General features: G+C 55.1%; 6 protein-coding genes across 6 annotated transcripts; 4 read left to right on the forward strand and 2 right to left on the reverse strand.

Moving 5' to 3' along the window:
- Positions 1–1,514: 1,514 nt before the first annotated feature.
- On the forward strand, positions 1,515–4,051 carry LMH87_005175 (uncharacterized protein; the record flags this gene model as incomplete). Its single annotated transcript, XM_056202845.1, has 5 exons — positions 1,515–1,829; positions 1,887–1,922; positions 1,985–2,661; positions 2,722–3,015; positions 3,076–4,051. The coding sequence occupies 5 exons, from the start codon at positions 1,515–1,517 to the stop codon at positions 4,049–4,051; spliced, it is 2,298 nt and encodes a 765-aa protein (XP_056058361.1).
- Positions 4,052–4,341: 290 nt separating this feature from the next.
- LMH87_005176 (uncharacterized protein) lies at positions 4,342–6,144 on the forward strand (the record flags this gene model as incomplete). The annotated part of the gene is made up of 1 exon (XM_056202846.1): positions 4,342–6,144. The coding sequence occupies one exon, from the start codon at positions 4,342–4,344 to the stop codon at positions 6,142–6,144; it is 1,803 nt and encodes a 600-aa protein (XP_056058362.1).
- Positions 6,145–6,478: 334 nt separating this feature from the next.
- On the reverse strand, positions 6,479–7,334 carry LMH87_005177 (uncharacterized protein; the record flags this gene model as incomplete). Its single annotated transcript, XM_056202847.1, has 3 exons — positions 6,479–6,838; positions 6,923–7,103; positions 7,210–7,334. 3 exons carry the CDS (start codon positions 7,332–7,334, stop codon positions 6,479–6,481), a joined length of 666 nt encoding a protein of 221 aa, XP_056058363.1.
- A 1,687-nt stretch (positions 7,335–9,021) lies between these two features.
- LMH87_005178 (uncharacterized protein) lies at positions 9,022–10,323 on the forward strand (the record flags this gene model as incomplete). Its single annotated transcript, XM_056202848.1, has 2 exons — positions 9,022–9,325; positions 9,386–10,323. The coding sequence occupies 2 exons, from the start codon at positions 9,022–9,024 to the stop codon at positions 10,321–10,323; spliced, it is 1,242 nt and encodes a 413-aa protein (XP_056058364.1).
- Positions 10,324–10,456: 133 nt separating this feature from the next.
- Positions 10,457–11,197, reverse strand: LMH87_005179 (uncharacterized protein; the record flags this gene model as incomplete). Its single annotated transcript, XM_056202849.1, has 2 exons — positions 10,457–10,613; positions 10,668–11,197. 2 exons carry the CDS (start codon positions 11,195–11,197, stop codon positions 10,457–10,459), a joined length of 687 nt encoding a protein of 228 aa, XP_056058365.1.
- Positions 11,198–11,568: 371 nt separating this feature from the next.
- Positions 11,569–13,855, forward strand: LMH87_005180 (uncharacterized protein; the record flags this gene model as incomplete). The annotated part of the gene is made up of 3 exons (XM_056202850.1): positions 11,569–11,854; positions 11,926–13,586; positions 13,718–13,855. The coding sequence occupies 3 exons, from the start codon at positions 11,569–11,571 to the stop codon at positions 13,853–13,855; spliced, it is 2,085 nt and encodes a 694-aa protein (XP_056058366.1).
- Between the last annotated feature and the right edge of the window lie 191 nt (positions 13,856–14,046).

Raw genomic sequence — 14,046 nt, forward strand, 5'->3', positions numbered from 1 at the left:
TTGCCAGCGCCACTGTGAGATCAAATGAGGTGGTCTTTGCAAATGATGAAAGAGGCGCCAAGTTATTGCCAGCGTTCATGAATGATCAATTTATTACGAAGGTAAAAGTGCAGCTGATGTCAAGGTTCATCGCCGACACTAGCACCTCGGCAAGCTTAAAAGTGCGGAGAAGCTCCCCTGTCGGTGGCGCTGCACGACCGCTCTGATGAGACCATATAGAACAGCAAATGTCCAACCTGGACGCCTGGCCATTGTCCGCCTTCTGTCCGGCGGAGGCTCTATAGCGGCCGAGCCCGACTACTGGGTACGACAGCGGCAGAACAACAGGCGAGAACACTTGTTTTATGTGCACCACTACGAACTGGGGCTGGTTCGGGCATATAGCCGCTTTCCTTCAAGTAGCGGCTGTATGCATGTATGCAGTGCGACATCAGTATCGACAGCTACTCGACAGCCAGACTTGTCACTTGCTAGTTAATCATTACCACATTATTCACATTAGTTATTTTGCAAAATAACTACGACTATTTATTTAGTTTGTTACAGGTTGATGATATCTATAATTCTATTACATAGAGAACGGAGGCTAATATTGATTTTCCCATCTCCCTCCTTCTTGGACTCCTCGTTCAACGGCGCCGACAAAGCCATCTTTGTCAATCCCATCAAGGAAAAGATGGGCTCGGACAGCACGGGCATCTCGCTTGAGAATGCTGCCTTTGTCGACAGGGGCGTAGCCGTCAGGCGATGAGTCTGGCACCACGCTGCTGGCTGCATTATCCAAGGTCGACAGTGGGTTGTTGGTTAATGGCACTTGAGTTAGCGTGCGATATGGACTGGAAGGGTTCCGTAAGGGACGGTCGATGGCATACTATCTTGACGCATAAGATGTGGCTAAGCGATCATGCTGAACCTGCGCCGCTGGATGAGGCTGAAAGGATGTTGCTCCGAGCGGCGGGTAACTCGAGAGATTGGACTCGGCCATAGACGTGCGAATATATTGCATATTGGGTTCTCAATACATTTAGCATGCGACATCTATTTAGTTATTTAATAATTCAAATTGCAATAACCAAGTTACCTTAAATTGGGCCATCATTTCTCCGCAAACATCGGCGTAATTAGCCTGCCGCAAAGCAGAACGGCCGTGCGGCGCCCGCCGGAGACCTCCGGCCCCGGAACCACTGCACTGGAAACGCGCTAACGCTGTCATTGAACCCACGCGGGGGCACGACACCGCTACACCGGATAGTTTCGACCACTGAAGCCCACTGAAGCCCGCCCAACGGCCCATTTGGTGCCTTTCGCGGAGCGTCTCCACCAGGCGCGCTCCGAAGCCAGCCCCGACCTGTGGCAGTTTTCATCCTATCTTTTCATCTTCAATTCTGCCTCATCTCCGCGATACGATTCTACACAGACTACGGACAGGATTGGGTTGAGGCCGTCCTTTTCAGGTCAGGAAATAGTCAGAGACAGACGCATCCTGCTGCGGTAGAGCAAACGCCTTTTGGACCATGAAGACAACCATCCTGCGCCTGGCACGGGCACAACGCCTTTGCGGCTCGCCTGCGTCCAGTCAATTCGGCTCAAGAACTGGGCTGCGATCTTTTTCGTCATCCCCAGTCGCAGCTTCGGGCCTCCGAGAGCTTTTGTCTGTGTCAGAGGAAGTCGCGGAGGCCGTTGCGACAAACAAGCCCGTGGTGGCTCTTGAATCCACCATCTACACACATGGCATGCTAGGAAACGACCTGGCCAAGCAGCACCTCGACTTGGTGCGCAGCCACGGTGGTGTCCCTGCCGTCATTGCAATCGTCGATGGACGTCCCAAGGTCGGTGTCTCGTATGAAGAGATTCTGCGTATGATTGAGGACAAGGGCACGGTTAAGGCCTCTCGGAGAGACATTGCATATCTGGTGGGAATGGTACGGCTCAACCCATCCACTACTTGCCAGTCAAGATGCGTGCCGCTAATCAACTACAACAGGGTCTGAATGGACGCAAGATCCATGGCGGTACGACCATCGCTGGCACTATGCTCCTGGCCAAAGCAGCTGGAATCCGCATCTTTGGCACTGGTGGTCTCGGTGGTGTTCATCGTGGCGGCGAAAACACCATGGATATCTCCGCCGATCTGACAGAGCTAGGACGCACCCGAGTCGCCGTCATTGGCAGTGGGTGCAAAGGCTTCCTCGACCTTGCCCGAACTCTCGAGTTCCTCGAGACGCACGGCTGCCTGGTGTCGACCTTTGCGGACGGGCGAGAGGGCAGTGTCGACTTTCCAGCCTTTTGGGCCCGGGAGAGCGGGATCAAGAGCCCGTCCACTGTGTACACGGAAAAGGAGGCGGCTTCCATTATCTATGCCCAAGAAAAGCTCGGCATCGAATCGGGCATGTTTTTCGCCAACCCCATCTCCGAAGAACACGGCATTCCCGCGTCCGAGATGCAAGCCGTCATTGAACAGGCTGTCAGAGAAGCCAATGAAAAGGGCTTCACCGGCAATAACAACACACCCTATATCCTGGGCCGCCTCAGGGAGCTCACGTCTGAAAAGACTGTGGTTGCCAACAAAGCCCTCGTGCACTCCAACATCATCCGGGCCACCAAGGTTTCTGTGGAGCTGTCACGCCTGCTGTCGTCCAGCGCAAACCAGACCGGCAGCTCGTAAGTGCGATGTGTCAAATTTTTACGTTATATAGTTGTCTAATATAGCATGTTAAATAGACCATTGTTGCATCAGCCCGTCTTTGCCAGTCCCCGCCCCACGGAAGCGAAAGCTAAGCCAGTACCCGTAGCGACCCCTACGTCAGATATCCTTGTTGCCGGATCTGTGGCGGTTGACCTGGGCTGTGATTTCTCGAGCCCCAAATCAGGAGATGTGTCGCCTCAGTCGCACGTGTCGAATCCGTCTCGCATTAGCCAGTCTATCGGAGGCGTTGGCCGTAACGTGGCTGTGGCCGCCCACCTGGCCAGTGGGGGCTCTGGAGTCCAATTCTGCAGCATGGTGGGTGATGACGTGTAAGTTGGAAGCTCTGCCTGTCTTTTGCATCCTTGGCCAATACTAACGCTGTCTGTCAGTGCTGGTCAAACTGTCCTCACCTCTCTGGAAACGTCCGGTCTAAGCACCTCATCAATCCTGAAACTCGACCACCAGACACATCCAGAGGGACGTACCGCGCAATATGTTGCTATTAATGATGGAAACAAAGATTTAGTGCTTGCGATGGCTGATATGAATATTTTTTCCAAGAATTCATTCTCGGATCACTGGCGCTCTACAGTCGCCTCGTCAAAGCCAAAGTGGCTTGTGGTCGACGGCAACTGGGCTCCTCCAGAAATTAGAAACTGGATCAGAAGCGGTGGAGAGAATGGTGTTAAAGTTGCGTTTGAGCCAGTCTCGGCAGAAAAGTCAAAGGGACTCTTCTGCCCTGAACGTGGCCTTCCGAGACTCAACCTGTATCCTGAACCTAGCGTCAACCTGGCCTCTCCCAACACATATGAGCTCGCTGCAATGCACTCCGAGGCCAAGGAGAACGGCTACTTCGAGACAATGGATTGGTTTGAAGTTATCGATGCCTTTGGAATGAGAGGCGCTCGCGATCGATTCGTTCACCTTACTTCTGCAGAGCTTACCGACGCCGGCGTCCCTATTCAAACCATTCAGCTTCTTCCATATATTCCAACCATCCTAACCAAGCTGGGATCCAAGGGCGTTCTCATGACGGCCATCTTGGGCAAAGATGACCCCCGTCTGCGAGATAGAGATGAGGAGGAGTTCATCTTGACTCGCTCGCCACCCCTGCACCCGGTAGTAGGCGGAGTTTACATGCGCCTGTTCCCGCCTGTGGAGACTGTGAAAGAAATTGTATCTGTCAATGGCGTTGGAGATACATTCCTTGGTGTATTGATTTCCGGGCTTGCACAGGGTGGCAGGGTTGACAAGCTGGTGGATGTGGCCCAGCGTGGTGCTGTCTTGACGCTGAAGAGCACAGAATCTGTCAGTCCCAATTTAGGTGGCCTGGCAGAAGCAGTGCAAAATGCATCAAAACGGTGATGATAGGAGCTTTAACCGGGCTCCCCTGTTTTCAGCAAAGCGACTTTTAAAAATTATGAATATATATCCAATCGTCCCTGATTACGTTGTTACTGATCGTCAGCCTCGCGCGGAACGTTTGTCCTCATTGGACAGCCGACGCATGACTCCACAAAACTTCAGCAAGGCTGAGATGGACCACCAAAAAAATATTCGCTACAAAGGCGGCGGATGTTCTCAGGCAGCTTTTACCACTTTGCCCAAAATACGCAATTGCTGTTGCAGAGCAGCAGTGAGATAATCTGACGACCATGGCGCCTTCCAAAGAGCAAAACCTGCCTGATAGGGAATTTTCGGATAGCGAAATGTCATCCGACATCGAGTCGAGCAGCAGCGCTGCGGAGGACGGCAAGGAAAAGTCAACCAGCGCTCTTTACGAAAAGGATTCAGACGAGGAGGAGCTCGAAAGACTGGTCCTCGGCAACGCGGCGGGTTTCCGGACCAACTTATTCAAGAATGACGGCAAAGATTCCTTCGGTGGTCTTGGTGGCGACATGGACATGGACGCCGACACGGGCGACTTGGAGGAAGTGGACGACCATGATCTGTTCATGCTGGATACTGCCACATCAGGCGCGAAGGGCCCCGTCACCTCGGCTCCCAAGCTCGCAAACGATCCCAACGCCCCTGTCTGGGTAGACAGCGACGACGAGCGCCTGGCCATTTCGCTGGCTGGCACGACCCGACTGCGCAAGCTCCGACTCACCGAGGCCGAAGACCTGGTCAGCGGCACCGAATACAGCCGCCGCCTGCGCCAGCAATACCTGCGCCTGAACCCGGCGCCCGCCTGGGCGCAAGACGCCGAGGGTCGCCCGGCCAAGCGCCGCCGCTCCTCCGCCGCGGCCGCCAACTCGGACTCGTCGGACAGCAGCGACGACGACAACGACGCCTTTGCCGCCGACCCGCTCGACAAGTTCCTGCGCAACGCCAACCTCCTGGGCGGCGCGGGAAGCGGCAGCCGCAACAAGCCGCGCCGCCTGCGGGAGGAGGTGATTGACATTCAGCGCACGCGCGAGATCCCCGACCGGCACAAGGCGGCGGTCGAGTCGCTGTCGTTCCACCCGCAGTACCCGGTGCTGCTGTCGGCGAGCAGCGCGTCGATCCTGCACCTGCACCACATTGCGCCCGACGCACAGCCGACGCCGAACCCGCGGCTGACGTCGGTGCAGGCGCGGCACGTCGACGTGCGCCGCGCCGAGTTCCTGTACCCGGACGGCGACAAGATTGTGTTTGCCGGCCGCCGGCGGTACTTTCACACCTGGGACCTGCCGTCGGGCGCCGTCGCCAAGACGACGCAGATCCTCGGCCACAGCAACAAGAAGGAGCACAAGTCCAGGGAGCGCTTCCGTCTCAGCCCGTGCGGCCGCTACATGGCCGTCGCCGGCTCCGGCCGCAAGGGCGGCGGCCTCGTCAGCGTGCTGAGCGTGGCCTCGACGCAGTGGATCGCCGACGCGGACATGCCGAGCGGCCACGGCGTGGCCGACTTTGCGTGGTGGAGCACCGGCGACGGGCTGTCGATCCTCGGCAAGGACGGCCAGGTCGGTGAGTACAGCGTCGAGAGCAAGTCGTTTGTCGGCGTCTGGAAGGACGAGGGCGGCGTGGGCGCCATCGTCATCGCGCTCGGCGGGCACCAGGGCCCTGCCGCCCTCGGTGACGACCGCTGGGTCGCGGTCGGCTCCAACAGCGGCATCACCAACATCTACAACCGGGCGGAGCTCCTGGCAGCAGCAGCAGCGACGTCTTCTGCCAAGGGCGACGGCAGCGGCCAGATGCTCAAGGAGCGCCCTGCGCCGACGCGCTCGTTTGAGAACCTCCTCACGCCCATCACGGCGCTCGCCTTTTCGCCCGACGGGCAGCTCTTTGCCTTCGGCAGCCGGCACAAGAAGAACGCGCTGAAGCTGGTGCACCTCCCGTCGTGCACCGTGTACAGGAACTGGCCGACGGAGCAGACCAACATTGGTCGCCTCACGGCGGTTGCGTTTGGCAGCGGGAGCAACCTGCTCGCGGTGGGCAACGATGCAGGCAAGATCAAATTATGGGATATCAGGAGTTGAAAAGAACAAGGGAAAATCATGGATGGCATCTTTTTGGTTGGCTATACGCTTATTCTCATCGTGAACAGGATTAGACTCTCACAGCATTGGGCGTTCTCGGTGTAATTTATTTGAAAAGTTTTAACAATTTTTTTTCTTTGCTTCGTTGACATTATATTCTATGTAGAGTGTTAATCATCATTGAGGTCATCAAGTCGTACTACCAGTCGCGACGAGGCGGTGTGATTGCAATAGAGCTGCCCTATCCAGCTGGGCTTTCTTTTTCGGTGTTGTCGCGAGATACTTATGCTCGCAACGTGTGGTAGTCATTCCTCTTCTCGGGCCATCGGCCGCATTATACCAGTTCTGCGTCCATGTCCAGCACCAGTTGCTTGGCGCTGGACCACCGCAGAATCAGGACGTCGCCATTCGACGTCGGCAGTGTGTTGTCGCGGTCCGTGCCGCGGCCGTAGACGTCCTTGTCGCGCAGCATGCGAACAAAGACGGCCGTGTCCATGTCAGGCGAATCAATCATGCTGATGTTGCCGGCCGTGTCGTTGAGGTTCTGGAGCTTCTCGGGAAAGGACGCGAGGAAGGAGGAGAGGTAGTGGTTGTGGAGGAGGGCTTGGTGGCGCGTGGCATACGCGAGCTCGGTTGATGATAATCGGCCGCGCAGTTCTTCGGTCGAGAGGTAGTGAAGGGTATGCTTGTCAATCTAATGCTTGCAGGGGGCAATTAGCGACTGAGCTCCTGTGATGCGCACTGCTGTTGGAGGTAGATGATGATGGAGTGGGCTAACCTTTGCGATTCGAGCTCTCAGATAGCTGCGGACAAGAAACTTGTAGCGCTCTAGTTCTGTTTGGAGGACGATGAGGGCAAAGTTGGTCTTGGGGTCCATGTCACCCGTCATGTCTTCGATCTTTTCGATTTGCGCCTTGATTTGGTCATTTACGCGCTCAAACAGCCCGTCCGACGGCCAGCTAGAGAAGAAGAGACGTTAGCGCGCAAAGCTTCTTTGAAAACGACTGGGGAAAGCGACGAGCAGAATCTGGAAAGAGGGTGGCACGAAAGGCGCAAGCTACTTACTCTAGGAGCTCTGGCGCCGACCTCTCTGCCACCCATCGACGCGTCAGAGCTTGCAGGTCGCGTGTCTGGCGGGGGATGTGGTGTGTCTGGGGGTCGACCTCTCGAAGGATATCGTCAATGTCCATGCTGAGTAGCTCATGCGCAGACCGCCTCGGAGAGCTATGAGAGGGATGCCTCGGAGCGCAAGTCGAATCGCCCGACGTTTTCTGTGGCGTAGACCTGATGCGTTCCAAAATATTTTACTGGTACGACGAGAAAGTTGTCACAAGGAGGGGTGGTGGGGTTCTCAGCGGGAGCGCTATGAGGCGATAGCGCCGACGCCCTGTCTGGCAGTGTGCGGGAGAGGGAAGCAATGCGCGACAGTAAAAAGGATGGTGGCGCCAAGGAAGAGGTCAATCTCGATGCTAAAGTGGTGTCGATCTTTTTAATATTTTCTTTCAATAATTCCAGATCATTTGCCAGCGACAGATAGTGGTCGTGTCACTAGGCAATGACTTGCCTCAACTGGACCAACGCGGAATCAGCCGCCGCACCACAAGGCAGCGCTGGAAATATTCCGAGGGCGAGGTAAGGACGCATGCCGGTGTTGATCCAATCAACGTGATCTCAGAAAGTAAAAAGACGCTGAAATCCTAGAAATAAGTAGAATACTATCAAATACAAGAACTTACTGAGCCCATAAATTTTCCAAGTGGTTAAGCCTGGAGCAGCCGCCGAAGAGTGTTCAGTCCTGCCAGGGCAACTCTGCCCAAACCTGGTTGATGGGTTGCCCAAGCCTGCCCTCCAATGCCAAGCAGTGGGAGCGTCGGGCGACGTCGGCCTGTCGGCCCTTCTGACAGTCGGCAAAGGCCCGTGTAAGTGAGTTTGAGAACTTTCGCTTTAGGAGAATGTATCACAAGCCTGCAGGTCTCAGCGATTTGGGGCTCGGGTATTGCTATCTCGGGTCTACGGCGACCACCAGAAAACAGACCACGAGCATAATCATTATGATATATGAGGGTGTAGTGCTCACAAAAGGTGTGGCCGTCCCATTTTTGAAGTGTCAAAACGAAACAATATTGCTATATATGCAGAGCTCCAACACTTACTCAGCCCTCCCCCAGGCCAAACAGCTGGCTACTGTATCGACCACCGGTAACTCTCGATTGTATTTATGGTTCGGGCATATGTATATGTGTTTCTACTATTGCAGATTGGCACATCTTCACTTCAGCACATACCGCTACCAGAAGGGCAGACTGGGTTTACACGATTGATTCTTTCAAGCCAGAAAGCGACTTCCCGACCGCCAAGCAGCCCGCCCAATATATGTGGCCTTGATGTGGCCTTGGAATGATGCGCAGAATAGCTCTGGAGTAAAGGTGCACAGAACAGGCGGAAAAGAAGGCCGTATGAATCGGCTGCGCGATTCCCGGTGCCAAATCCCCACACAGCCTTGTTCACGAGCCTTGTTGTATTGAGTTGTCAATGCAGTGAAACAAGGATGAAGCACTCATAAGTAACACTGCCAAGGGACTCGGATGACCTTGCAAGCGATGTTGAGACTAATTCAGGCTACCGTGCGGAGAAATTTTACAAGTAAACCATGCTCACTGCACAAACAGTAACACCTGCGTAGCACCCAGCCATTGTACTAAGACAGCGGGTCTCTCAGCCGAGGCACGGCGCTGGCATAAACGCCGTTTCCTACCTTACCCTGCCCTGCCACCTATAAGCTGCCACCGATCCTCCGCATTTGTTCGTGCGGCCCCAGATTCACCGATTGCAACCCCATTCCGCTCATATTGCCATTTGTTTTCCGCAGTAGACATCATGGCCGACAGCAGCGACGATGACGGCCCTTTGCCGTATGCCAACCACATCAAGTCCGTGCTGGAGCAGGGCGTCATCATGGGCAACCTACCCAAGGTGACGACGGACCCCAACCTCCTCGAGGAGCAGGCTCGCAAGGAGATGGTCCTGCAGAGAGGCTTCGAGTACATTCGCGGCTCCGCGGGAGAAGCCGCCACCATGCACGCGAATCGCCTTGCGTTTCGATCCTGGAAAATTATTCCCCGTATGATGCGACCGACGGGAGACCGGGATCTGAGTGTGAAGCTGTTCGGCAAGAAGTACAGTAAGCAATTGAAGCAGCTAGTAATTGTTTTCTTTTTTTTTGTTCTAATGGCGATTTTAGGAGCACCCATACTCATGGCGCCATTGGGTGTCCAGGGCACCATGCATCCTGACAAGGAAATCGGCAATGCCAAGGCCTGCGCAGAGCTAGGAGTGCCCTTCACGCTCAGCACGTCTGCTTCTACGGGCATCGAGGAGCTCGTTGAAGCCTGTCCCGAAGGCGACAAATGGTTTCAACTTTACTGGCCCTTGGATGAGGAAATTACCGCATCCATCTTGACCCGCGCCAAGAAGAATGGCTACCAGACCTTGGTTGTCACGCTTGACACATGGGTCATGGGCTGGAGGCCAAGTGACCTGGACACCGCCAACATTCCGTTTCTTGTCGGTGTCGGTGACGAGGTCGGCTTTCAGGACCCCGTCTTCCGACGCAAGTTTGCGGAGAGGACCGATGGAGAGACACCCGAGGAGAGCAGAGTGCTGGCGGGCATGTACTGGTGCAGCGAAATCTTCCCCGGCGTCAGCCGTTCGTGGGAAGAGATCCGTATCCTGCGCAAGTACTGGGATGGCCCCATGGTCGTCAAAGGTGTTCTGAGCGTCGAGGATGCCAAGCTTGCCGTCCAGTACGGCCTAGACGGTATCATTGTCAGCAACCACGGCGGCCGCCAGATCGACGGCACCATCTCCAGTCTCGATGCGCTGCCCGGTATTGCCCAGGCTGTCGGCAGCAAGATTACCGTCATGATGGACTCGGGTATCCGCACTGGAGCTGACATCTTCAAGGCGCTGTGTCTCGGAGCGCAGGCAGTGTTTGTCGGCCGCCCTGTGGTTTACGGACTGGGCATTGCCGGCAAGGATGGCGCGTATGCCGTCATGGCCAACCTTCTCGCCGATCTGGACATTACCATGGGCCTGTCTGGTGTCAAGAGCATATCGGAGCTCAACCCCTCTCGACTAGCAAAGATCCAGCACCCCGGTGATGTTAGATCAAATCTGTAATCTCGCTTCAAAGACCGATTGAATCAGGGGATCCAGCCAACGGCGTAATTACATTACTAAATGTACCTAAATAAGTGGTGTGCACCATACAATGAGTTTACATATCCAAGACGTCTATGGAAAGATTCCTATCCTAATTGGTCTTCTTGGCTGCAGCTACAGCCGGGCCATTAAGCCTTGCGTATGCAACCTTGAGAGATGATGACGCCACCGTGACCAGAACGGCAGAAAAGGTGAAGAGCATGATGCGCTGGGGCGTGTCAAGGAGAGCAAAGATGGGATAGGTGTACCTAGCCGAATTAGTAAAGCTATGACAAGAAATGACGAGCTGCAGCGAATCTTACCATCCATTCTTGCTGTAGCAAAGCTCAATCCAGTACCAGTATCCAAAGGCAATGCTGGTGCTGAGGGCCATAACCAGGGGGGCGCCCACCGTCCACGGCGGGCTGAGCACCAGGTAGTCAAACACCAGGAGGAGGCCCGGCGCAAAGTGGAATCCGAGATCGACGGCGAGCGGGATTCTGAACTCGGGCGGCACCACGAGCTCGGGGTCAATGGCGGAGATGCCAAAGTACAGGGTCGTGACGACGACGTTGAGCGGCGTGGCCACTAGGGACAGCGAGTTCTTGACACCAAAGAGGGTCGCGCTACGCGTCACGTCGGCAACCGCTGCGACGGCAAAGGTGACAAAGGAGAGCGTCAGCGCGATGATGGTCAGAAACTGCAGGTGCCATCCATAAGACTCGCTGACGGGCGTCTTCCACTCGAGCAGGAACTTGTAGCTCGACGCGAACGAGGCAATGCCGACGAGATGCCACAGCAGGGAGAAGCCGGGCGCAGGCGAGTCTGCTCGCTGGAGAGGGTGCTGAGCCATTTTGATGTCGTATATACTTCGAGTGGTGTCCAATAGTTCTCAATCGCACGGAAATGATATTAGAAAAGATATTTGAGTGAGTGGCTAGCGAGAGGGAGCAGGGAGGGCAATCTGAGCCCGCTTCCGCGGCTGCCAAATTGCGGAGGCGGCGAAATATTGCTGCTGAAAGTCCGGGGCAACAAGGCTACAGACGGGGAACAGTCAGTCTACATCGACCCTTGCACGGACTTCTACAGATAAAAATGGTAGGGTGGCCTATTTTTTCTAAAGAAAGAAAATACATGCCGATATAATATGCCATAGGATCTGGAATGGATTTAATGTACATCGGCTGCCCATGTGCGGCCGCCGCAGGGTAGCTGCCGGTAACTATGTTGTGCCTCGATCGGGAGAGCTGCAGGCACACCCCACCCAATTCCTGGCCGTTTGCTCCAGTAAAACTTTCAGTCGCAAAATGTCGTCTGCCTACCGCTTCACTCGTCACCGAATTTTCCAGCAACAACGGCATTCCTGGACTTGTCGTCGCGCCTCACGATCCTAATCACGAGACAGTCATCGATCCGAGACTATCGACAGCAGCAGCCATGGCTGACGGGGTCGCCGACGACAGCGCGACTCAGAAGCGAAGCCACGCCGACTTTCAAGATGACGCTTCAGGTGCGCCATCCCGCAACTATGCCTACCTGCTGCCCAATGAAGCCTCGACAAGCTAACATGCCACTGCGCAGATTCCTCCGATGACGACATGGGCCCTCAGCTGCCCTCGGCCGAAGTGCCCAAGAAGAAGCGACGCGTTCTGCCCTACGAGAAGCTCTACGTGGCCGCCCTGCCCACCTCCGCGCGATACTCTCGATCTCTCATGCACAAGGAGCAAGTCTCCTTTGTGACGTGGACGCCCCTCACCGATTTTCTCATCACCTCATCCGTCGACGGCGTGGTCAAATTTTGGAAAAAGATTGCGCAGGGCATCGAGTTTGTCAAGGAGTTTCGCGCGCACAATGGCGAAATCAAGGCTGTCGCGGTCAGCCAGGATGGCCGCAGCTTTGCTACCGCGGGAGCGGACGAAACGATCAAAATATTCGACGTCATCACGTTTGATCTGCTGTCCATGATCACGCTCAACTACGTGCCCAAGAGCGTCTGCTGGGTGCACAAAAAGGGTGCCTCGTTTCCGCTGCTGGCTGTGTCCCAAGAGGGCAAGCCGGTCGTTCATGTGTACGACGGCAGGGGGGAGCAGGAGGAGCCGATCCATACCATAAAGGGGCTGCATCGAAACCCTGTCCATCTGATGGCCTTTAATGACAATTACGATTGTGTCGTATCTGCCGACGAGGGCGGCATGATCGAGTACTGGCAGCCGAGCGGCACTTACGACAAGCCCAATGGAGTTTTTGAGTACAAGAGCTCGACGAACCTCTTTGACTTCAAAAAGGCCAAATCTGTTCCCACGTGCATCACAATATCCCCGCAGGGTAAAAATTTTGTCGCCTTCTCGCTACCTGATCGCAAGATTCGCTTGTTCGATTTTGCGTCCGCTAAGCTGCATCGTACATATGATGAGTCGCTGCAGGCAGTGGAAGATTTGCAGCAAGCGGGGAGTGCGTCGCAGAAAATGGATCAAGTTGAGTTCGGGCGTCGCTTGGCTCAAGAGCGCGAGGTCGAGTCCCAGGCCATGAGGTCAGCCTCAAATGTGATTTTTGACGAATCAGGCCATTTTCTCATCTATGGATCCATGTTGGGCATCAAAGTCCTCAACACGTACACGAATCAGGTGGTCAAAACCTATGGGAAGGATGACAGCCTGCGCGCCATCAACTTGGCTGTCTACCAGGGTCAGCCGCAGAAGAAGGGTGTCACCTCCGTGGAGATGGGCGCGTCGAGTAACCCCCTGCTGCAGGAATCGGAAGCCCGTGACCCTGTTCTGGTCGCCACGGCGGCGGGCAAAGTCCGCTTCTATCTCTTCACAAATGACGAGGAAATCTCCAAATCGACGCGCGATGTGCAGAATGAAAAGCCTACGATGCTGGGTCGCAAGAAGGAGGTCAATGCTAAGAAAACAGAGACAGGGAGTGCTGCGGTGCTCCATACTACTTATGGTGACATCCACATACGCCTCTTTCCCGATGCGGCACCGAAAACGGTCGAGAACTTCGTCACGCACGCAAAGCAGGGCTACTATAACAATACCATATTCCATCGCGTCATTCGAAAATTTATGATCCAGTGCGGCGACCCGCTCGGCGACGGCACGGGCGGCGAGAGCATCTGGGGTCGCGAATTCGAGGACGAGTTCAGCAGCCTCAAGCACGACAAGCCGTACACTGTCAGCATGGCCAATGCTGGCCCCAACACCAATGGCAGCCAGTTTTTTATTACCACGGAAAAGACGGTAAGTGGGCACGCTACCTCCCTCCCGCTCGGGATGATCCTGCAGATTTTTTCTCCCGCTCCTGTTTATTTTCAGAGTTCGCTCCCTACATGCCGGGACCCCACGTTAGGCTAACCGAAGATGTGCTGCAGCCATGGCTTGACGGCAAGCATACGATCTTTGGTCGCGCGACACAAGGATTCGACGTCATCCAGAAGATTGAGAATGCCCGTACATTCAAGGAGAAGCCAGAGGAAGACATTAAGATCCTCAACATTGACATTATGTAAATATAGATACAAAAATAGAAGCGAGACGAAAACCGCGCTGCCAAAACATTATCGTCGGCAAGCCCGCTTGTCGAAAACGACGAAATCCACGGCCTTGGGCCCGTCGCAACGCCTAGTCCATGTTTCACCTTCCTACAGGCTCCCATGCTGTCACCGAGCTGAGCCAAATAGCGTCTTCAGCCACGGTGGCT

Source organism: Akanthomyces muscarius, chromosome 1, assembly GCF_028009165.1.
Source record: "Akanthomyces muscarius strain Ve6 chromosome 1, whole genome shotgun sequence".
Taxonomy (NCBI): Eukaryota; Fungi; Ascomycota; class Sordariomycetes; order Hypocreales; family Cordycipitaceae; genus Akanthomyces; species Akanthomyces muscarius.